Source organism: Dermacentor andersoni, chromosome 11 (assembly GCF_023375885.2).
Source record: "Dermacentor andersoni chromosome 11, qqDerAnde1_hic_scaffold, whole genome shotgun sequence".
Classification (NCBI taxonomy): domain Eukaryota; kingdom Metazoa; phylum Arthropoda; class Arachnida; order Ixodida; family Ixodidae; genus Dermacentor; species Dermacentor andersoni.
In genome coordinates, this window is record NC_092824.1 from 36708219 (window position 1) to 36733545 (window position 25327).

Below are 25327 nucleotides of genomic sequence, written 5' to 3' on the forward strand. Positions count from 1 at the left end.
CCAGACCGAACGATATTCCAAACTTCCTTGCAGATGTGCCGTATGGTACGCGAAATATTTTTCTTCAGCACAAGTCTGCATAAAGGTGAAGTTCCTAAAGATTGGAAAACGGCAAACGTCATGCCGATCTTCAGATCCGGCGATAAGTATTCTGTAGTAAATTATAGGCCCATTTCTCTGTTGTGCGCCGCCAGCAAGGTTATTGAACACTTCATTTTTAAGCACGTGAGCTCATTTTTTTGGAGAGCTATAACTTTTTTCACGAACAGCCAGCATGGTTTTTGGCGTGGCCTATCGACGGGCACGCAACTGATTCATATCATCAATGAATTCTTCGCGATCCTGGACAAAGGTGTGCAAATAGACGGCATTTTTTCTCGATTTCCAGAAAGCGTTTGAACTCGTGTCCCATTCGAATTGAACGACAAAACTTAGGAGTCTCCTAATAACCAACTTGTAATCTGGCTTGACTCCTACCTTTCTAACCACCATATCTATACATACATATAGCTAACTCGAAGTCTAATACAGCATCAGTACTTTCTAGGGTTCCTCAAGGCTCGGTTCTTGGGCCGCTTCTTTTTCTTATATATGTCAATGATCTGGCCATCGACACTCCTATACACAGCCACCATGTTTTTTTTTTTTGAGACGACGGCAGTTTCTATCACACCATCGAAACAATCGAGGATCAACTCGCACTCAACAACTACCCAATGGCTACTGCTAACTGGTACCATGTGTGGGAGATGATATTGAATACCTCAAAATGCGCTCAAATGACAATAACACGTAAAGAAAAAAAGAAAACACTTCTCTACGCATACAGTGTCAACAGCAACCAAATCACCCTTGTTAACCAGTTGAAGTACTTGGGTATAATCATTAATTTCCCATTAGGTTAGAACTCGCGTATTAAAAACATCTCTACAGCATCACAATGACTGTGGTTGCTCAGGCATCGCTTGAAACACTGTAACAGTAAAACAAAATTAGTTGCGTACACGCCCTTTGTACGCCCGTTACTCGAGTACGCAGATGGAGTGTGGGATCCGCATACAAAAATATAAGCTAACCGCATAGAACGTATTAAGAAAAAGGCGTTTCGCTTTGTTTACAATGCTTACGGTAGTCAAGTGTGCATACCTGATCTTTATACGCGGTCCGGTCTTTGCACACTCCAATCACGACGAAAGTTGCACCACCTGAAAATGCTATTCAACGTCATTACCAGTCCAGTAAAACTAGATTTCCAGGCATAAATGTAATTTAACGCGTTAATACCTACCCGGAAGAGACACAGCGAGGCTATTTTAGTACCTCACTGCAGAACACACGCGTACTAAGGTTCCTTTTTTTCCCGAGGACTATAGTTGAATGGAACGGGCTGCCTAATGAGGTGGTGAACCTGTCAAAGTCGGAATCCTTTTTAACAGCCGTTGTTCCTTTCTTGTGACTGCTGCGCGTTATTTGTTACTCTTTAGAAAGTGCCCATACGCTAATAAGTATTGATTGTTCACTGTATTACTCTTGTTGGTGTTTGTGTTATTTAATTGTTGTGTTGTCGCCACAACGCGACAATGATTTGCGCCAAAAATAAGTTATAATGCAATGTACCCAGTCCAGCTTCGGCGGCCAAAAAGGTTGCCGGCAGTATTGAATAAATAAGATAAATAAAAATAAAATAAATAAATAATTACCCGCCGTGGTCTCTCAGTGGCTATGGTGTTGGGCCGCTGAGCACGAGGTCGTGGGATCGAATCCCGGCCACGGCGGCCGCATTTCGATGGGGGCGAAATGCGAAAACACCCGTGTACTTATATTTTAGGTGCACGTTAAGGAACCGCAGGGGGTCGAAATTTCCCGAGTCCTCCACTATGGCGTGCCTCATAATCAGAAAGTGGTTTTGGCTCGTAAAACCCCCACAATTTAATTTTAACTAAATAAATAATTCCTTAATTCTTGAGATGCACCAACTAGCATAACAGCAAGTGCTACCATAATGTTTACACATACTCTATACAGGTCAATTCCAACGCGCCAAGCCCGACTCGACCCGCTTCTGTCGGGTTCCAGTAAATGCCCCGCCTGTCTTGTTGGGCCCAGGGGTCACCACTCACGAGCATGCAGTCTTCGTTTTCCAACCGGCTTGCAGAGTTCCTCGTCTGAACGCCGCGTCGCACAGCTCGCGCTGTCGCGTGAAGTAGGGCACGTTGCAACCACCTCCGTCTGTAACAGAAAAAAACGACAAAACAAAGAATGGCGCATGTGTACGACGCCTTACCATGACATAGGACGGTCTATATACGTATCACTGTCACGTGCTTGCGATGGGCACAAGAAGACAGCCCGCTGACATTATTTTTTAAACGTTGCTGGTGACGGATAGCGATTGGGCGCACGTTAAGGAAGCCCCGGTGACCGAAATTGATCCAGAACACCCCACTTCGGCGTGCCTCGTAGTAGGGTCGTGGTTGTGGCGCGTAAAGAAACTTAAAATTTAATTTGCTTTTCATAATTTACCTTCAGGTCTCCACCGTGCTTTGAACTTCTGCCTCGTTTTAAAATTCTCTGTTTTTCTCACCTTGTCGATTTGAAGGCCGACTTAGTCCAACACTTGAGACGAGGAACATTCTCACGATATTTGTTCTTCAACATGCCATATAGAAGGCTTTGTAGCCACGTGCTCCATGTGAAAGAAACAAGCTTTTGCTAGGGGCGAATATGAGGTTGTTGGTGAACGATAAAACTGAAAACACGTTCAGTGCTGCGCACCGTACCTTTCTCTTTTGCCGTCCTGTCTACGCCCCGTTTCTCAGTATAATGAAACTATTCGTCATTCCTACACGCACACACACAGGCACAGTGGTCGCGACTTGGTGACGCGAGATTCACCTCTGATGTCTGTAATCGAAGCCCACGACACCGCGTTGTGGGGCCACCGTGGCGGCTGTACCCGCATAATGTCAAGAGAGCGCGCGAATCAGAGATGCCGGGCTTACGTTCGAACTCCCCTGCAGGCTCGGAGATCCGCGACGCTGTCGGGCTAGAGCCCGAGCCTCCACCGAGCGAGAACGCGACGCCAAGGACTATGCCGACGATGCCTCGCATGCTCACTGACTCAGCTGCACAGAGATAGAAGCCTGGACTGTTAAAGAAGAAATAAAACAACAATAAAACAAAACGGATTGCACTTCAGTAAAATGTGCAACCAACTTCACATCTTAAGACAGCGAGTAGCCTCCTCTTCTCGCATTTATATAATCGTGTATTAGCTTCTTTCGAGTCCAGAATGTCCTAAAGGTTATCACGGGAATCGCGGCGGCAGCGGTGGGCTTGGGCTCGAGGCCCTTTATGCTTCAGCCATCTCACGTCCATTAACATATTAAGTCTATCGGTATATATTAGCATATTAGCCTATTAACAAATTAGAATGAATCCGAATGAATTCTATAGGTTTATAGTAAAGTTTCCAGCTCACGAATCTCCTACTGAACTAATGTAGTGCACTAGAAAAGAGCTACAGCACGAAGGAAATAACTGATCCTGCATTTCCTTCCTACGATCATTAATTAAAGAAAAACTCAAACCCTCAACGTTTTCGACGCGCTAACAACCAGACATACGCCACACCAACACGACAGATAATCAATTAACGCCTTATTTTGGACCAAGAGGCCCATTTAAGCCTTTTGTTTCGCTTGCAATACATGACTGCAAATTCTTACCACGAAACTTTTCCCTAAAATACGATATTAATGTTCATTGTTTATTTGCTTGCTGTATATTCTTTTCCTCTATTACGCCCACCGTGTTTGGGCCTTGAGTCTACATAATGGCCCAAGTTAAATAACTGAACTCATGAAAATTCCGCGGCGAGGAGCAAGTAAGAGATCAAGACGAAGGGGACGACGGTAACTGAAAAATGATTGTCCGCCCCAGCTCCTTCCTTGCTTTAGTTTAGTCTCTGCTGTGCTCTGGCTACGGAATGTGTTCCCGCAAACTAATCCTAAGGCACACCGTTAGACAAGTGCGTACCGACAAGGGCGTACTTTAATTAATCGTTCCATACGGGACGCGCTGGGATGGACTGAGAGGTAATTACCGTACTCGAAGCCCCGCAAGACACAAAATACGGGTGAAAGGATGCACAGCCCTTACCTGCCAGACGGGCTTCCAGGAGAGCTTCTTCTTCTGTTCCTTGATAATGATGATGATGGTGATGTTAAGGATGATGACTATGACGATGATGAGGACGACGTCGACGACGACCATGACGTCAGATCCAGTGGCGCATACCCACCAATGAGGAATGGCCAGATGTAGTGTGGCGTTTATATATGTATTACTGGCACATATTTCGAATAAATAAATAAGTAAATAAATAAATACAAAGAGAAGAGAGGCAGCCTATGATTAAGCAGTGAGACAGTCCGCGGCGTTTGCGTACCTGTTTGAATGAGCCTAGCAGCGACATGACGCCAAAAGAGTTAACTGATCGAAACTGCACGTCGAGTTACGAGGGTCGTCGTAGTAGATCGACCTCTCCCGGTGTAATTTCGCCCACCTGGGGTTCCTCAGCCTCCATGCACATGTAGACGCACGACCGTTTTTCGCACTAGTTCCCACCGGAATGCGACCGCCCCGGCTGGGATTCACACCCGCGACTTTGGGATGAGCGGAAGGACGCCACATCCACTGACCTATGCCGTAGCGGGTAGCGAGAAAGAGGCGAATGAACGAAAATACTAAGTATAACAGTTATGAAGTTCCAGACACAGGATTCACAGCTTGAACTGTTCAATCTCAATCAGTCGCCGTTCCGTCTCGTCTCGTTTCCCACTAATGATGGCGCATAACATGGAGGAAGGGGAAAAAAAAAGGAGGGAGCATTACGTCATGCAGCCAATCTTGGCAAGCGAACGCTCTGTGAAGCCACAGTGGTGGCCCAACACGTGACCGTGTTGGGCCACCACTGTGAATCGAGATTCGCTGAGACGTTTGGTTCCCAGTAGCTATGCCAGTATATTTATTATTCGGTGCGCACTTGTTCGGGTGCCGTACCATGGCTCTGCCTGGAGAGCAGGAACACTAAAACCAACCGCGCACTTTGACGTGCGATCACGTGATGGGCCACCAGGTGTGGCTTCAATCGCGTTGCGCAATACTCCCTCCTATATTTTTCCTTCCTCCATGGCGCATGCCCACTACGGGGGATTGGCCAAGATTCGGATTGTATCGGGAAATTAAAAAAAGTTAAAATGACATTATGGGGTTTCACGTGCCAATAAAATGATCTGATTATGAGGCACGCCGTAGTGGGGGACTTCGGAATAATTTCGACCACCTGGAGTTCTTTATAGCGTGCACCTAAATCTAAGGAAATTGCAGATACTACTAAAATTAACAAAAGAATGTCGGGAAGAAATAAATAAATAATAACGTACGAATGACTTGACATCTCCCTGAAACAACCATTAATTTCTCCCCGTCTGAGGAAACACCCCATGGCAGTTTCCAAGAGATGAGGGTCCTAGAATATCCAGAATAGAAAAATTTAAACGAAGTTGTCTAAACCTTATACTAAAATGTTTTTCATTGAAGAAGGAAAACGGCGACACAATAAGGAAAAAAGAAAGTATCCATAGTCTCATCCTCTCCACAAATTGGGCACAGAGGGGAGGGTGGCAGACCAGCCCTGTGTTTCTTCTGTGTGAAAGGAATTTTTCTGCCAATTGAATAGGAGGCGTCGATATTCTGAAAAATCAGCTATAGCCTGGGTTCAAAAATTATTGAATAATTGCGTATCTCCTTAATCTAGCACTAGTTAGGCAAGCTGATGTGTGGGAAGCAATAAACAGTACAGGGTCAGTGATGGCCACTCTCGCGAGACTGTCATTCATTTCGCTCGTAAATAATACCTTATGTCCAGCCACACAAAGCAATCTAATTAAATTTGTGTCGGCAGGCACTATACAATGAAATGGACGTAAAACGTTAGTTCAACTATTTGCTGTCAGCAACGAAAATAAGGACAAAGAACCCGTTATTATCACTACCATCGATATCGATTAATTTAGTTTGCGCAAAGCTGACAGCACAGCTAGAAATTGGGCCAAATGTACTGAAAAGAAGTCCGAAATTCTCATTGAGAATGACCGGTGTAGAGCAGGAGCGAAAATGCCAATTCGAGATTTTCCTTCGCAGTGTCAGGCATCTGTCGCAATGACGGCACATTTGTTGCTAAACTCAATAAACGATCTTGCAATAGTCTATTTGGTATCTTTCGAGAGACAAGTTGCTGCGCTGTTGGTGATGATGATGATGATGTCCTTGATGTTTTTGGCGCGTACCCACTAATGGGGATTGGCCAAGAGTCGGGCCGACTTTGCTTATGTGTTCAGGAATTGAATTTAAATATCTTGCCTGCTGTCTGCTCCTTCGGACTCCGGGTCCACTTTCTCTTCTTCGGCGGCTTTACCAAAATAACTACAACAGTAAAACCGGCAAATTTCGCTAAGAAAGATATTCTTTTTAATACGCAAGTCTACTGCGCGCAGTAGAAGAAGAACGATAATGAATCTGCCCCGCTGCTGAAAAGAGGGGGCGCATCTGAGACTGCAGGTACGGCTAAGAATTATGTCAGATATATCTGGCACAGAGTGTACCGGTTGAGCAGGGTGTCCCGGTGTTTTCCGAAATGGTCACTCTCGCATAACGTTACATACGCGCTTACAGACACAAGTTCACAGCCTGCCACGCAGGCAGACTCGGAAAGATACAACCGAAAAGCTCAAAGCGCGCTGTCCCGCTTTCGTGACCACGACAACCAACCCGAATCACTCGTAATAAATGCCCAGCATGTCGCTGTTTTTGCAGTAAGCCTTTGATCAAGTTCAATGTTTTGCTCTTTGTTCGTTTCATTGTAACTTCGCGACGCTCGCCGTAACACATGTGATCGCCTGCCTCTGGCTTCGGTATACGGCAAAAAATGGCCGCGTTCTTGCGCAGTTAACCAGATTGTCGACTCACGCTTGGAAACTGAGAGCGATTTCAACGCGCAATAAGCGAGGAAAGGGTGATACCGACAATTTCGCAGCTGTTAGAGATGCGGTGACGCAGTTTTAAAGAAAGAAAGAAAAACAGCCAGTTAGAGTGCGCGCAAGACCGGAAGTCCCCGGCGGTCGGAAGCGCGACCTTCGCTACCGTGCAGACGAAGGGGCCAAGGGCCGTCAGGTTTTGAATCCGCGTTTGCAGCGAGCGCGCGTTGATGAGCCACACTTGACACGAACGGCTGCACGCAGTGTCCTAGCAACACCGCTTTTAGCGAATTAGTTCTGCGGTAATCCGCAAGGTGGAGGAAGGTTCACGGAAAGGAACTGTTCTTTCAGAACGGCGCACCCACCGCCTTGATATGATCGTAGGCTATCGGTGTTCTAGGACGATCCGAGGAGCACCGGGCGGGAAGGCATCAGCAGGTGAGCGGGGACATTTGCTTCTGCTTATCCTTAAAGGTTCGGATTGCGCCTCGCTCTAACGATGTTCGAGCAACGTGCTTTCGATATATGTGACGACGCTTCGTGTAAGGAGGACGTCGAAACTTTGAAGGGTTATTTAGAGTGGGCTGGCAGGCATCGTCCCCCGCCTCATTTTTGTATTGGGCGATGGAACACTGTGCTGTTTAATGAAGTATCAGATATTCGAGCTCAGTCTGGGGGTGTGACAGATAGTTCTAGCGCACAAGTAAATGCCACGCGAGCCTGCAAACCCACATAGTCATCTTGGAAAGGCAGCGGCTAACGGATCGCGGGACCCCAATAAAGCAAGGCGATGGAGCCGCATGACGCTAATTCGCATCCTCACCGATAGCGTGTATGTGCGCTTGTGTGGCGTGTGGGCTCAATGAAAGCTTTATTTGCGAGTTGTCCGTCTTTTTTTACTCACTTTCTGGTGGCCCCGTTCGTTAGCGCTGCCTTTTCAAGGTGATGAACCCCCAACTCGTCCAATTATTCTCCTTGTTAACCAATCTATATTTCAGTGCCATATCTTGATCCTTGAGATTGCTGTCAAATTAGGCCTTGTTTTCGTTGCAATACAGCCGCGACGGAAGCTGTATTTAGTAATTCAGCCCGATCTTCAGCCGTTGAGCAAGCGATGTCACACAGGCTGAAGCCGACGTTAGCACGAGGGACCCCCTCCCTACCCCCCCCCCCCCCCCCTCTTTCCCACATGTCTTCGTCAAGGCAACAAGTATAATGGTGGCATATGCAGCCGAGTGGTTATTTCAGTGCACCCTGGTAGTGCTAAAGGCCGCTGAAGCTTTGAATTTTCGTATCCCCGTAATGACGTTTCGAAATGATCACTACAGAGTCGTGATCCGGTTCTGGGGTTCGCACTAGGGCGTCAAACACAGGGGCTCGCTTGCCTACGCTGCCGGAACGCCTGAAGGGTAGTAGCCGGCCTACGCTGTAACGGGCCGTCGCGCTAAGCCACGCAGCAAGAAACATTTAGGAGTGGAAACTCCGTTGTTTGCGGCGACCGGAAAAGGTCACAAGCCCGCGGAGCCACCACAGAACGGAGCCACTATCCTGCTGGCGGCGCCTGGCGGCCGTTTCGGTTGCCAGGGCAACCGGTCGAGCGTGTTGCTCCCGTTCGGCCACGCGCGCCTGACCGATTGAGGGCACGGAGGAAGTGGCCGGAGTAGGCCGGAGAGCGCGCCGGAGCCGCCTGCCCGGGCGCTGCATTTTTTTTTTTTCGCTGCGGCTTCTGCGACGCGGCGCATGGCGCCGCCACTGCATACGGCCCCGTCGCGTGCGAGCGCGGCGCCACTTTATCTGGTCGCCCGCGCTCGCTCGCACTGACGGGAGTTTCACCTCGTAAATGTCTTCCTCCGTGCACTAAGTCATCCCACACCATCGTTCATATCTATCGCCGAGAGTAGCTTGTTGGTGAGGATATGAGGTTGAATGAAACGCGTTGGTTTATTATGCATATTTACACCTCACAACTGGCTCCATGGATCAATAGGAGCACACTCCATGTCTGAGCACTTTAGATGTCTCTGTTCACACCATTCAAAGACAAGGGAATTTGCCGACTTTATCTTGGCCAGTTGGAATCCTCGACCTGTTAAAAAAAAAACACCACCCATGATGTCGCACCATTTTGCCGGACTCCGCCTCCGATGACCAACTTTCTAACCCGTCTGCGACGCGATGACGTGGCAATCGGAAAAACAGGGGTCCACACTTCTCCTGCTGAAGTCTTGGATGTTAGCTCCTTGCGCCAATTATTGGGCTCTACGTGACGGTCAGCTTGTGGCGATTTGAGTAGGCCGGCCTTGACGGTCTTTACTGCTTCCGCAGAATGCTGCGGTTTCTGTCACCTCGGAGGGGGCTTCCTTGTTCGCCCATCAATAGTCATTGCCGGGCCCCGTCGTCGTCTAGCTAGGTGCTTGTGAAGTGGTCGCGTCGTGGGAAGCACCGAGAGCCAAGGCCATGCCGTTTTGAGGCGCAATAAGGCGTAGAACCTATTTTCGATAAGACTTGGTAGTTGTGCAGCTTGAAAGCTCAAAGCTTTATGAAGTCCTTTCTGGCTGAAAATGAAAGCAACATGTAATATTCACATTGTCCGCTTTTATTATTCTTTTTTTTGTTTTACGGCATTAACACCCACTGGTTCTGCCTTCGTAATGACACAGCGTATCTTCTGCTTGAAGACCAAAATAGCGCAGCAAACAGTGGCGTCCGCGTGTGTTCCAGTAGCTTGTACAAAAGACAGTTTTGCAGTATAGCAACAGCGTTAGGGAACAGTGTTTTTCTTTTTGTCTGGATAACTGTCATAAAAGGCGTGGCATACCCGGTATCACGGATTAATTCAACTATGAGTTAATGAAGGAGTTCATTCGTCTGGCTGCGCCCAATGACGCAATACTCCCCGAAATATATATATATATATATATATATATATATATATTTGTCAAATGCCAAAGGACATCTTTCTTGCACCCTGTGGTGGAGCCGCCTTTACTGTGCGTAAGAGAACTATCAGCCTATTGAAATGTCAGCTGCTAATACCTACCCCCCCACCCCGCACATATGTTAAAGCAGGGCTCTCCAAACTTTTTTGGTCCGAGGACCGGACTGGCGATCACTGGCAGTGTCGATCGAGGGCCGGACAATAAAAGGAATTAAATATCAGTCAATATAGATTTGTACACGTAAGCAACGACAGTGGGCATTTACCTTAATTCCAATTATTCGACGTCCTTTTCTTCAAATAGTTCCTTATTTTAATTAATTGCGTTCACCTTCTTGCACAACGTCCAGAAAAGGAAAGACGTAATTATTTGAATATTTCAATTGCGCTTTTACCGCCAAGTTTCCTTGACTATGTCAACTTGAAATTATTAAATCTTCGTAGCGGCCGACAAACTTGTTTATATTTCCAGGTAACACGTAGTTTCTTTTCTTCTTCAGTCATTCTATCAGCACCAAGCAGATATCTATATAGAACGTTGAGGTAGTCTGGGAAACGTTGGCATTCTTTACAAAGGACTCTTTTTTTTTTTTTTCAGCTGGTGTATCGTTGCCGCAACTCCGGTATGGCTGGGAATTCGTGTGAACTTTTGTGAATAGTATTTACATTTCAGTAGTGTAAAAGAGTATGCCTGTAGGTGGAAGCGTTGCGAAGAATAAAATAAAAGCCTAATACACAGGACACAAAGCGCTCCTGCTTTTTCGTCATGCCCTCTCCGTTGACAGTGTTTCCGTTATAAGATCTCCAAGAAAATATGACATGTGTAGGATAGAGTATAAGCATTTTTAAATAATGAGACTAATAAATGCTACGCGACCACACGTTTCAAAATCCGCGTTTTATATATATATATATATATATATATATATATATATATATATATATATATATATATATATATACCACGCTTTCCGTGATCGCAGCGATGTAGCCTTACGCAAGGAGCAGACTTGGGGTAGTTGACTGGACACGTATGGACTAGCAGCGTGAGCGGTTTACGTCTTGCGCTGAATTAGTTTAATTATGCAGCCAATTATCTTTACGTCAATCAATCTTTACAAACTGACCTCGATTCAATTAACACTTGGTGTTCATTGTGGCTAATGACCCTAAATCACTCTAAGACAAAGCTAGTCTCCTTCACTAAAATTCTTGCCGGATGCCGACCACATACGGTCTTAATGACATAACACTTCAGACAGCTTCCACTTAAAACATTTAGGAGTTCACCTTCAGTCCGACTTAACCTGGAATTATCACACTGATTTGATTCTAGCAGTTTCTAACCATTTTCTTGACCACTTAAAACGTAACCTTCGACATGCTCCTGCGCGGGTGCGTAAACTTGCTTATATTACCTTAATACGACCTGAAATCTAGTACGCTTCAACTTGTTGCATTTTTTCAGATTACCCACGTTTCACTAGCGTCACGACGTTAGATGCTCGTGCAGGTCTTGATAAGCTTTGCCATCGTCTCAAACTTGCTCGCCTAACTCTTTTTTTCACAAAATGTATCGTCATCCGTTTCTTCATGACGATTTCTTTCGCTCACCTTCAGCCGTCTTTCCACGCCGTGACCATTCTTTCAAGACCAAACGTATCGCTTGCAGCACTTCAGCGTTGGCTAACCCATTTATACCCAAAACCATTGTTGAGTGAAACCGGCTGCCTCCTGCAATCGCAACTGAAATGAATGCGACTAATTTTCATGAACTTCTAAAAACGAAGGCGATGCGTAGTTTTTTTTTTTTTTGTGTGTGTGTGTGTGTTTGTGCTCTATTCACCGTAATGTGCTTGATTTTTTTTTCGTATAGTTTATTATGTTGCGTTTTTTCATTATCTTTCATTGAGTGTTTGTCAGCCACATTTTAATACTTGTTGCCTATTAATTTTGTCTAATTTGTCATGTAATTTTGCCCCCCCCCCCCCCTATGTAATACCTTCGTTGTGGGGGCCTTTAGAGGGATCTTAAAATAGCTATACAATATATGCACCTGGTTCCTAGTTCCCAACTTTTGTAAGTCAGATCGCGCAAAAAAAAATGATACTATAAAGATTTATTTGAGTCAATACTATCCATAGTGATGCCCATGCTATGCGGGAAAATAATAGTTTCGAAAATGTGAAATTGGCTTTAGTTTCTGTTGTACATGGACGATGAGAAAAACGAGAACAAGGTAACAGTGGAAGCCCGCGTTTCGGCAAGTGGACTTGTCTTTTTCAAGGTGACATATCCTCTTCTCGGCACCTCCTTGAATTTCTATCTCCCCACCTTCGCCGTGTTTTCCCTCTACGGTACATTGATGATGATGATGATGATGATGATGATGATGATGATGTGGAGCATGTGGTTTTACTCACTGCAGCAGCCACTTCGTTTTTTACTACATTCCCTAGGCTCGCGAAGCAATGGTTGTCAGGTCAGAGAGCGTGCAGAAGCCTCTTCGTACTTGACTATTGCGTTCGATCAGCTTTTATGTGCAGGCAAGGCGGTCAATTTTACGTTCAACTGGCCCTGCAGCATCCACATGCTTTGTTCAGTTTCTGTACAGTGCTGAGCAGTGATGTGGAGTATTGAACAATATTGCGCAATAATGAACACTTGCACAGGCTGTGTTTAGGACGTAATAGATTAGACAGCTAGTCAAGCTTCGGTCGAAGGTCGGTCTGAAATCTACCCCCTCCATGCGCATGCGCGGGCTCTCCCACTCGCGCCCGCTCGCCAGCCGCCACTGTCTCCGCGCCTCCTCTCCTTGATCCCCTCGCCGTTAGGGTTGTGCTCGCCACAAATGAACGGGACTCGATTGCGCTAGCTGCGCTATGTTGCACGTCGGCCCCTACTTGCAGACGCAACAATGGGCGCTCGAAAGTATCAAGCGGAAGAGGAACGCAAGATTGCAAAGGCTCTGGCGGAGACTTCAGAGGTATGCGATGCATACCGAAGCGGCGAGGCAGGAGGTGAAGGAACGGGCTGACAGGATACGTGTTTGTCATTGACACATTTGTCAACGGCGCAGACAGGCGACAGGTGCGCCGCCTTTGCCGCCCCGACGCTTGTGCGTTTGTGAGAGTTGCGAGAGAGAAATATTAGGACCTTACCTAGGTACTACGGACGAGTACGCACATTTCTCCGTTCGGCCATAGCCGATGGCAATACGCAAAAGGGATCTCAGCGGCCGATAGAGAGTTCCGGTTTCGTTTTCGCGCACTTCGATAGCCGAAATTTGTCGTGCCACAGTTCTGCGGGCAATCGCAATTTTTCATATCCGGAAGTTATTCTTGGTTGTACGGAGAGCTGGCTTCTATTTCCCCATTACGATGAGCTCGCTGAACCTAAAGGTTTAAGAGTTAATTGGTGATTTTTTGTTAATTAGCTACTAATTATCCCGTATTGCCCGTCATCCCGCGGTCGCCACCACTGACAGCATATCTGTAATGCTGTTACATATTACGTAAAGTCTCTTTAAAAACAATAATTTTAATTATGGGGTTTAACGTGCCAAAACCACTTTCTGATTATGAGGCACGCCGTAGTGGAGGACTCCGGAAATTTCGACCACCTGGGGATCTTTAACGTGCACCTAAATCTAAGTACACGGGTGTTTTCGCATTTCGCCCCCATCGAAATACGGCCGCCGTGGCCGGGATTCGATCCCGCGACCTCTTTAAAAACAGCCGTTATATACTGACAGCATGTTTTAAAGATGAAACTAACGTTGATTGAATGCAGACAACGAACGATTTGAATATGGTACCTGATCCCGGCTCTTCCCCGAATTCCAAACGAAATGACATCACCGTGTGTGTATTGTGCGCCGCAACGCCATCATTGCTTTAGCATCGCGTCCAAACAACATAGCGCTAAAGGGGTGCTGCGAACGCTGATCTCGGGGACTAAGGGCAGCGTAGGAGAATTCATCACCATGGCGTCAAACATATGTACTACGGTCGTGCAAGACAGCTGTACAATTAAGCCGGTCAAATACGTGTTAAAAGATGAAAATTAATGGGTTTTATGTCCCCAAACTGCACAGGGGATTATGATTGAGGCTGCATTAGGGAGCTCTACGGATTAAGTTTGGTTTGGCCACCTGCGTTTCTTTAACGCGCACCCAACTCACAGAGGTGGCTGACTGGCCATGACCCTGTGCCGCTAAGCGCGAGGTTCCAGGTTGGATTCCCGGCGGCCGCATTTCGATGGGCGCGAGATGTGACAACGTACGCTTACCTAAATTTAGGTGCTCTTTAAACAGCATCGAGGGGTGAAACTTAATCTGGACACCTTCACTACGTTTGCTAATAGCTTTGGGATGTTGAGCCTCGCGAACCAATAAATAGAATTATTGGATTCCCTTGGTCCTGGGCCCGTATTTCGTAATGTTATATTTCATTAAGGGAAAATGAGACGTCCACGCAATCGTACCAATTGCTACAAAGGAAACTCATACGTGTTACAAAGGAAATCCGCATGGGTTTTCTTTGTAGCAATTGCTTCGACTGGGTGGACGTTTAATTTTCTCTTAATTACTTCTCTCCACCTTGCCGGTTTCCGAAGAACTCTTACGTCAATGTTATATTTCATTTTTCATTCCTTTTGCTAACAGCTGTGCCAGTCGTGTCCTTTCCCAGCGATAATAATGATGCGGAGACGTCCTAGCCCCTGACGATGGATGAAAGTAATGGGAAATTAAATGCCAGCGTTGAAAAAATGCGGCCCCTGGCTTTTTATTCTCAGCGAAAGGGCCCTGATAAATTCTGTTTACCGTTCCTCACTTGTCACTGTAACAGAGCTGTTGCCTCCCCTGAAATTATTTGGCCAACAAAGCAGGCCGGCGGAATTTATAGCGATGTTCAGAATACCATCCCGGCTTCATCGACCGACCCGCTCAGACTCGAATAGTATTAGCAGGATGCAACGATCTAAGTTACAGACGATTAATACACTGCAATTAAAATACGTACGTATCTGTAAGCGCTTGGTTGCATTTTTCTTGTTACAGATATGGCCGTTACGAGTGGCGAACCACCTGCTGATCGGGAGGCCCCACCGTTGGCCAGCGGGGACGCTCAAAGCGCTTGCGATGTAAAGCCGTTGTCAGACAATGGTGGGACTGCGGCTTCCACGCCCCAGCAGAAGTCGACAGCGACGGGAGAACGTTCGAAGGTGAGAACTATCTTCCATCGACCTGCGTCTGATCAGACGACGTGTATTTGTTTATCTATGTATGTTTACTTATACTCTACCTGCAACGGCATAAGGACAATGCGTCGAGTGCCGGTGGTGGTGGTAATGCAGCACAACGTTTTGTACTTATAAGCGTAACATCCGTTTACCCATACATGGCATAAACAGAAAAAAAACCTTGCACACGGCACAAGTAAACGACTATCGCACAGCTTACGTGAGGAACCATCCACAACACGCGGTAATTTTAAACAGCTTTCGATGCTGTGCCATGCCATGCTCGCTCTCATGGGAACGATTCTGTGCAAGGGTGGTCGTATTCTGATGATGATACGTAAGAGGATGCCCTTGTGCGCCTAGCTGACTGCCTCCTTCTAATAATGCTGTTCACAGGCGCATGTTCGGAAAGTAAAGACTCGACATTATATTGACACGTGTACTTATATTTATCGGGCGACCACGTTTCGCCACCTAACAAATGTTATCGCACAGCGCGGGTCGCGCCTGCATGTATCCGAAGTTTCTGGAAAGTTATCGATGCCTCTATTCGCTGTCTGTTGTCGCCGAACCTTATGTTATCTGATTTCATCGCCTGACGCGAATGGTGTAGAACTTTGTGGAAGGCACGCGGGTCCCAACGATTCGTCTGGAACATTCGATGACTGCTGTATAAAAGCCGACGCGCCGGACCCGCTGAGCAGATTTTCGACGATCGCCGACCGTGTTCGCCGCTATCGTTGTGCTATAAGTGAAGCCTGTTTTTGTGGGCACAGGTTCGCCCAATAAAAGTTCGTTTTGTCTTTCACAGTATTGCTACTCTGTTCTTCAACGTCACCACCACGTGACAATATGGCCAACGATAAAACAGAGTACATCCTATTCACAGTGCCTCAATAATTTAGTCAACGTATCAACCCTGACGCAGGAGGCGTATCACCTGTGCCGGCTCGATGCGTTCACTTTCGTCATGCCAGGTACAGGTATTTGTGACACCTGTGCAATCTATAGCCAACGTACAGTAAGTTTTACTGCCGTGTGACGGTCGATCGCATAGTGGCAGTCAGACAAAATGACGTATTTTGCTTATGTCCCTACGAGCGAGAACCGCGTGGATGAGCGGCTGCCTTCTACAAGTGTTGTGCTCATTACTGTCGGCATAAATTCAAACGCGAACAATTCCGAAACTACCCCGATGCGTTGTTGCGGTTCCAGGTTCACATGAATTCGTAACAGTAGTTTAATTAAGACTCCTAACCGTACACTTCGAACTATTATACATGCTCACAAACTAGAAACAGCGTGATTACACATCACATTTCCAAGAATTCCTGTGTAGCAGGCGTTCTGGTCAGTTATTACAATTTCAAGTTTTCAATTTGTGCCGATGGCGCATTGCCCAACGCTTGCTGAACGTTCTTAAAGACCAAATAATTGACGTAAGCAGAGTGAAGTGGCGCAGGTGTTGCGTTTTAGAACCACGGAGAAGGAACTGACGCACAAACGACTTTCTGAATGGTCGAGTGCAACACAGCTGTCTCGTGACAGAATGAAGAGCGTGTGGACCGGCTCATTGCCGCGTGTCGGTGAAGCACGACTACAGAGAAATCTTTGAAGATTTGAATGTCGTCTTCAACTCTGACTGAACCAATGGCCCCAATTTTCACAACGGGGCTTTTCTCTCGATGCAAGGCAACACCAGTTGCCCTACGCCTGTTCGATGGCTTGTTTTAAACACCGCAAATTGATTACAACTTGTAAAACTTGCATTATCCATCCAAGCAGTTTCGATGTTTTCACACCTTTTTTTTTCAATTTCTTCAGCGTGCCCCAAGACCAAAACGTATTACCGACAGGAGTGGTCACAAACAGTAATATATATATATATATATATATATATATATATATATATATATATATATATATATATATATATATTAGTTGCAAGCAAAGAAGTAACAGGTAATGTACAGTACAGATGGTCTTATTATAATATGTTACGTAAGAGGACTTCACAAAATGTACATGGTTGTACGCGCAATAGCTGAATGGTAGCGATGTGGTCTTATTATTTGCAGTGAAATCCTACTCCAGGACTCTTATCCTATATTTGAAGCAAATATTCCTAGTCTATTCAAAACTATTAATATTTGAAGAACCCTACGGTATGGTTAGCTGATACAAAAGAAAATAACTCATAGCTAACAAACAGTGTGCAGTAAACAATGGCTTCATTATAGTACAGTGTTAGAGTAAGGAATTCTCGAGATATTCACGGCGAACAATGACAACTGTGTGCGCGCAAGGACACCGCTCCGCTTTTCCAGTGTTAATAGGAATGACCACAGAGAGGCCGTCTTTGTCAGCATGTTACTCAGCTCGATCACCTTTGCGAACGCGTGGCCGCAGTTGTCTGGCGGAGACACTTGAGCCGTCCATCTCCACGCGAAACACAGGTGGATTGTTAACCGATCGCATAATGTAATGCCAAAAAGACAGCGGAAAGCGCTAGCCGGGTACAACGTACTGCCTTCAGCTAGTTCTCGTCGAATGCACGGGGTAAGTATTGGAGCGCGCAGATGGAAATATTTCAGGAGCTTTGCTTAACACGTCTGTTCTTAATCCAAACCAATAGCGCATGTACGAATGTGTGCTACAAATCCATGTTGCACCGAGGCATCTCCTCTTTAGCTAATCGTGCGGGTTAGGTGATTATAGTTACACCATACGGCGGTCGTTCGATCAAGGATTTTCTTTTTTTTTCTGTCTTTCAGTAGCTCCCGTACCGCTTCGCCTCCGCATTTAATTAAGTTTGGTTACTCGCAACAACTGTATATGTCTGCGCAAGAGCACTACGAAATGCGCCATTGAAGAAACGTTCGACCTCAGTTGCCAGTTAGCGCTCGTCCCGTCGATACGTCCTTGCGTTCTTGTTGCTTTCTTATTTTATCGCGGGCAATTATACCAATCAATATGCACTAACTACCTCACCAAGACTACAACGCCTTCTTTTGAAGCTGATACCAATGTTATATCAAAGAAAAAAAAAGAGAGAAAGGTGGGCTTCTTCTTTATTGTGCCAAACATTAAGTTAGCTTCACCTGTGAACAGGTGTCCATGTGACAGGTGGAACATGGACATGGAACATGTGACAGATGGACATAGAACAAGTGTCCGATTTTGTGACATCAGTGATGAAGCCATCGGCTAACTTCCACGGAGGCCTTTCCAGTGTGATTGGAATTACACTGGAATCGTGTATTCTGCACAAGCAATAGCTGTCCCAATTTTCGAAACGCTCTCGCACCATCTTGATGGTCAAGCTAACGCTTTCGACGCCTTCGACCTCTGCACCAATTTCTGAATGCCGCTCAGGCCTTATACGTACACAGTCAAGCGGCGCGAAATTTCGCAAACCACGATTGGCCTAGCCAACAGGGACCCGTGTAACTTCTTCGAAGCCTAAAAGGAAGCTTTTGAGCGGGAGCTCGTGTCTAATTATCTGGGATAATCGGTTTGCTCGGCAACTCCAGGACCGCATAATTTGAATCTTGAATTAATATGCGAACGCAAACCTCTACCGACTGGAGCGAGGAGATTTTTAATTTAGGCCGTCAATATTTGTTTTAGAAAAATTTCCAATCACCATATCTCAACAAGGTCAGGTATCAAGTTTCCAGCTTTGTAACTTGGAAATAGAAAGCAATATCACCATTTTCTAAATGGCACCTGGAACCAGGCAAAACTAATATATTACACATCACTTCGAAATATACCAATAAATTACGAGCATAATTTCGCTATACTCTCGTAAACAATTCAACTATTTTACGTCGGTTGTAACACGTATATAATTTTTTCCCCCTTGATATGCTTTAAGAGGGTTTAAGAGATGGGATATGTTTTTGGTATAGAGTTAAAAAGTTATAAGTTTTTCGTTTCAGATTCCTTTACCGTTGGCTGTTCTCGCCAATTTTAGTCCGAACTATGATGGCTTAAGAGGAAGCTTTAGCTCGGGATGTACTGTCAAAATAAATTCGAACGGACTAATTACTTTTCTTTGCAACTAGTGCACTGGTTTTGATTGAATTGTATTCCAAATGAAAAGCTAAAGTCGAGTAACTGTAAGAAGTATATCTTTAATTCATGTCATGAATGATTTTAGAAAAATTCTCAAAAAGTGCGAAATTTTTTAAACTTCAGCTATCGAGCTTACAACTATATAACTTCGCAAAAAGAAAAACGATAGCAATAGGTTAAACTGCACCTAATAATATATTTAAAGCGGACAAAATTATTGTATCGTACGCTGCTGTGAAATATTTCGCTAATTTGTGAGGTGGGCTTTTGCAAAACCCTCGTAAACATTCTGACGACTAAACGTACGCTGCAAATTCATTTAACATATTTTCCCACTTGGAATGCGCGGTATGACAGCTCACAGAACTTCTATATATGTTTGGGTTGAGTAATTACAGGTTTGTAAACTATGTGCTTCTATTTTTTTTTTCTTACCGATGGTCGTTCATTTTTTTTTAAATTATGATGCCCTAAATGAAAATTTTGCATCCTATGTCGGTAGACTCTATCTTATTCTTCAAATGCAACACATTTCATTCAAATCGGTTCGCGAGTTGTCTCGGAAAAGCATTTCTGCGGTTTGCGCGTATATGCTCCTAATAGAGGCACATAATTTGTTCACACCCAGAATATATGGAAACACAAGAAAGGGTGGTAGACAGCGCCACATGCTCCACGCCGTCAGAGTCGTACGCTGTCTCTTTTGGGATCGGTTTTGACTAGGCAGGGTGCGAAAACTTTCGAAATTCCGCAAACGAATCAGGGTATCTGATTCGAGAAATTGATGTTAGATTTCATCGTTATTCGAATATAGCAGAATATTATATCGCATTACCATTATTTTAGCCTTTGGACGATGTGTGGGGTTTATTGGCGCAAGGGCCAGGACTGACCATTTTAGCCTTTCAACCGCTAGAAACGCCTTATGCGTGTGTTTTCCCATGCGTTATGATGCCATTAACCACGAAAGATGAACTTACACTTTTTGATCATATGAATGAATGAAATTTCTAACACCGCCCCATGCATTCCCAAAAGCTTCGTATTTACAGAAAACGAAACAGTGATAATGATAGCGAAGTATCAGACAACTAAACAAAGTAAGGTTCGTATAAATTGCAGTCAAAATTCCCTACTAATTAAATTGATGAGCATCCTGTCACGCCGGCACCGGCAAACCAGAACAGGTCTCACTCGATGGCCGCGAACTCGCTCTCAGAACGCTGTCGCGGTGAAGAGCGCCGGCAGAGGGGTGCAAACGCTTTTTGACGCCTCTCACTTCAAAGCCTCTCCGAAAATTGAGATTACGCAACCTCCAACACTAGCCGCATTGGAAGAAAGCGCCATCACGGCTTTCTCATCTTCGCACACCACCCGCCGCCGATTACCTCAAGCATAGAGTACGCGGGGTGTATAAAGTCCGCGTGTGCATGGATGGGCAAAGTATAAGGGCGGCATGGAGGTGCAAGATGTGTAAGAAACGCAGAAGTGCTCGCTGACAGCAGCACGTGGTATCACCTGACGGCGATACTCTAACGCGACATAAAGCCACGTTCCTTTTATAGCCATTCGAGCGGTTCAGCCGCTCGCCTTAGCCGGACTGCGACGACGTTGTCATAGTGTAATTCGACGCAGCGTTGTCAGACTCGAACACTATGTGTACCAGGAAAGGGCACGTCTGGATGTTTAAGAAAACACGTTGCGGCGCTAGTTGGCGATGCATTTTTGAGCGCAGCTCGTAGGCTCCCCTTCCTGCGTTTCGCGTCGGCGTCGGTCCTCGGCACCCTCCCTCAGCATAAACGATAGAACGAGCACAGCGAAGGATTAAAGAGCGAAGGCGGAACGCAACGGCAGATGAAAGACGGCGATAGCTAAAAGAACGCGAGGAGGAAAGTGGAGGAGGAGGGTATGGCGAAAGCGTGAGAAGAAAAGCGTAGCGCCGCGCAAGACAGGCTCTGCGGCGACGACCATTACGAGATGGCGGCAGAGTAGCGCGCTGTCGTCTGTTCACCGATGGCATGCGGCGAGCGCGTCGATCGATACCATGTACAGAAACAAAGTGCTGCACGAGTGGAGGTCTCTCTGCGGCGGCTGCTGTGAATCGCGCCCACGCGTCACCCACGCGCTGCCTCTCGCGATCTCCTGATTAGCGAGGCAGTCGCGCCTCTCTTCGCTCCGTTTGCAATGTGCCGCACAATACAGATTTTCTGCGTCTGCCAATATTTCGCGAAATAATAACACGTATACAGCTTAGCTCAAATTTCGCATTATAGAGTATCGTATTCCTCGGTGATGTTTTTTTTCTTAAGAAAGTAATCCAGCGCTACTTTTTTTTTTTCGATGAGTAGAAGAGCGCCCGTCCTGTCATATTTCTCTGTGGCCTCCTTAAAAATGTAGCGCTGGATTACGTTCTTAAGAAATATAATATTTGATTAAGCGGCCTGGTAACGATGGCAAGGCGGGGAAAGTCCGGTACGAGCTTTGGGAGGGAACAGGAGGCGGCGCGATATTGTCCGGCGCTCGGAAAGCGACGGTCGTGGGAAACGTGCCTTTGAATCGCTTTCAGAACGGATGCAATTACCAGCCGGTGTTCTGCTGCCTAGATACCGGAATCTTCTTGCGCGTGTCACCTAACTCGAAGGCCGATGGTATTTGAGAATCAGAGGTGGGAGTCTGATTACGGAGCTGGAATTACTATGCACTGACCATCATTTCATCACGAACGCTAGCATATAATCATTGACCGAAGTGAGTAGACAACTTAGTCTACTGGGTCCGCATAAGCTCTTCTCATGTTAATGTGATGTCGTGTATACGACGTGCATGCGTGTCATGAATTCATCGCATTCTTGTCATGCATGCAGGACATTCATGGGAATCATGTCATATGGCTTCAATTACAGATGATGGCAATCAGGCCAATTAATTTATGGCATACATGGTATGACATACCATTAGTGTCACACGTGCATTCCATGACGTGCATACCAGAAACCATCTAGAATATGTAATTCAATCCAGTATAGTCATTTCCTTTATGACATTCATGTCATTATCATACATGTCAATTCAATTTTCTAACAAATTATATATCAGGATCATCATCATCATCATCAGCCTGGTTACGCCCACTGCAGGGCAAAGGCCTCTCCCATACTTCTCCAACAACCCCGGTCATGTACTAATTGCGGCCATGCCGTCCCTGCAAACTTCTTAATCTCATCCGCCCATCTAACTTTCTGCCGCCCCCTGCTACGCTTCCCTTCCCTTGGGATCCAGTCCGTAACCCTTAATGACCATCGGTTATTTTCCCTCCTCATTACATGTCCTGCCCATGCCCATTTCTTTTTCTTGATTTCAACTAAGATGTCATTAACACGTGTTTGTTCCCTCACCCAATCTGCTCTTTTCTTATCCCTTAATGTTACACCCATCATTCTTCTTTCCATAGCTCGTTGCGTCGTCCTCAATTTGAGTAGAACCCTTTTCGTAAACCTCCAGCTTTCTGCCCCGTAGGTGAGTACTGGTAAGACACAGCTATTATACACTTTTCTCTTGAGGGATAATGGCAACCTGCTGTTCATGATCTGAGAATGCCTGCCAAACGCACCCCAGCCCATTCTTATTCTTCTGATTATTTCCGTCTCATGATCCGGACCCGCCGTCACTACCTTCCCTAAGTAGATGTAGTCCCTTACGACTTCCAGTGCCTCGCTGCCTATTGTAAATTGCTGTTCTCTTCCGAGACTGTTAAACATTACTTTAGTTTTCTGCAGATTAATTTTTAGACCCACTCTTCTGCTTCTTCTGCTTTGCCTCTCCAGGTCAGTGAGCATGCATTGCAGTTGGTCCCCTGAGTTACTAAGCAAGGCAATATCATCAGCGAATCGCAAGTTACTAAGGTATTCTCCATTAATTTTTATCCTCAGTTCTTCCCAATCCAGGTCTCTGAATACCCCCTGTAAATACGCTGTGAATAGCATCGGAGAGATCTTATCTCCCTGCCTGACGCCTTTCTTTATTGGGATTTTGTTGCTTTCTTTATGGAGGAATACGGTGGCTGTGGAGCCGCTATAGATATTTTTCAGTATTTTTACATACGGCTCGTCTACACCCTGATTCCGTAATGCCTCCATGACTGCTGAGGTTTCGACAGAATCAAACGCTTTCTCGTAATCAATGAAATCTATATATAAGGGTTGTTTATATTCCGCACATTTCTCTATCACCTGATTGATAGTGTGAATATGATCTATCGTTGAGTAGCCTTTACGGAATCCTGCCTGGTCCTTTGCTTCACAGAAGTCTAAGGTGTTCCTGATTCTATTTGCGATTACCTTAGTAAATATTTTGTAGGCAACGGACAGTAAGCTGATCGGTCTATAATTTTTCAAGTCTTTGGCGTCCCCTTTCTTATGGATTAGGATTATGTTAGCGTTCTTCCAAGATTCTGGTACGCTCGAGGTCATGAGGCATTGCGTATACAGGGTGGCCAGTTTCTCTAGAACAATCTGCCCACCATCCTTCAACAAATCTGCTGTTACCTGATCCTCCCCAGCAGCCTTCCCCCTTTGCATATCTCCCAAGGCTTTCTTTACTTCTTCCGGCGTTACCTTTGGGACTTCGAATTCCTCTAGACTATTTTCTCTTCCATTATCGTCGTGGGTGCCACTGGTACTGTATAAATCTCTATAGAACTCCTCAGCCACTTGAACTATCTCATCCATATTAGTAATGATATTGCCGGCCTTGTCTCTTAACGCATACATCTGATTCTTGCCAATTCCTAGTTTCTACTTCACTGTTTTTAGGCTTCCGCCGTTCCTGAGAGCATGTTCAATTCTATCCATATTATACTTCCTTATGTCAGCTGTCTTACGCTTGTTGATTAACTTCGAAAGTTCTGCCAGTTCTATTCTAGCTGTAGGGTTAGAGGCTTTCACACATTGGCGTTTCTTGGTCAGATCTTTCGTCTCCTGCGATAGTTTACTGGTATCCTGCCTAACGGAGTTACCACCGACTTCCATTGCACACTCCTTAATGATGCCCGCAAGATTGTCGTTCATTGCTTCAACACTAAGGTCCTCTTCCTGAGTTAAAGCCGAATACCTGTTCTGTAGCTTGATCTGGAATTCCTCTATTTTCCCTCTTACCGCTAACTCATTGATCGGCTTCTTATGTACCAGTTTCTCATGATGCAGTGGTGGCGTAGAGGTAGAACACCCGCCTCGCGTGCAAGAGGTCCGTGGTTCGAATCCCGGCGCCGGCAATTTTCCACCGGATTAAAAAAAAAATCCGCGTGTTGATAAAACTGCACAAACAGGCCTGGAGTGCGGCCTGATCCCGGTGACCAGAACCGGTAACGCACTCCCTCACCAGAGCAGGATTGGCCACCCTGGTGCAGTACTTGGCCAGAACCTCCTATATGAACACAATATATCATGATATCCATGACAAAAAGTGAGATGACATGCAACACATGAACAACATGCATGGCATGCCGTTATTGTCATGAATGACTAGATGGCATAAGGTGATGGAGTCGTGGTCATTCCTTTACCTGGATATGCATCAGGATATATATGACGGCGGCCGCATTTCGATGGGGGCGAAATGCGAAAACACCCGTGTACTTAGACTCAGGTGCACGTTAAACAACCCCAGGTGGTCGAAATTTCTGGAGTCCTCCACTACGGCGTGCCTCATAATCAGAAAGTGGTTTTGGCACGTAAAAACCCATAATTAATAATAATTAATTAAGCATATATGTGTGGCGAGAAATGCGTGTGTGGCATGCTCACGCATGTCTTGTCACTAATGTCAAGCAATTAATTCAATGCATTCATGTCATGATACGCATGCGATTCATGTGATGACATTCATGTTATTAATTTCAGGCCATGCGCGCATGTCATGCCAATAATACCCATGTGTGTGTATATATATCGACTTGAGGAAACGACCACGACAGTATCATGTGATTTATGTCATGACATGCTTGCTTTAAAAGCATGTGATCTCGTTA

The 25327-nt window shown here is 45.7% G+C and overlaps 1 protein-coding gene across 1 annotated transcript in view; it reads left to right on the forward strand.

The window, feature by feature from the left end:
• The first annotated feature begins 7211 nt into the window (after window positions 1–7211).
• Window positions 7212–25327, forward strand: part of LOC126517856 (MIF4G domain-containing protein A-like) — a 38041-nt gene continuing 19925 nt past the window's right edge. Inside the window, exons 1-2 of the mRNA XM_050167667.3 lie at window positions 7212–7478; window positions 15041–15204. Of these exons, the coding sequence (XP_050023624.1) occupies window positions 7415–7478; window positions 15041–15204 (228 nt within the window). The 5' untranslated portion in view covers window positions 7212–7414. The remainder of the gene's footprint in view (window positions 7479–15040; window positions 15205–25327) is intronic.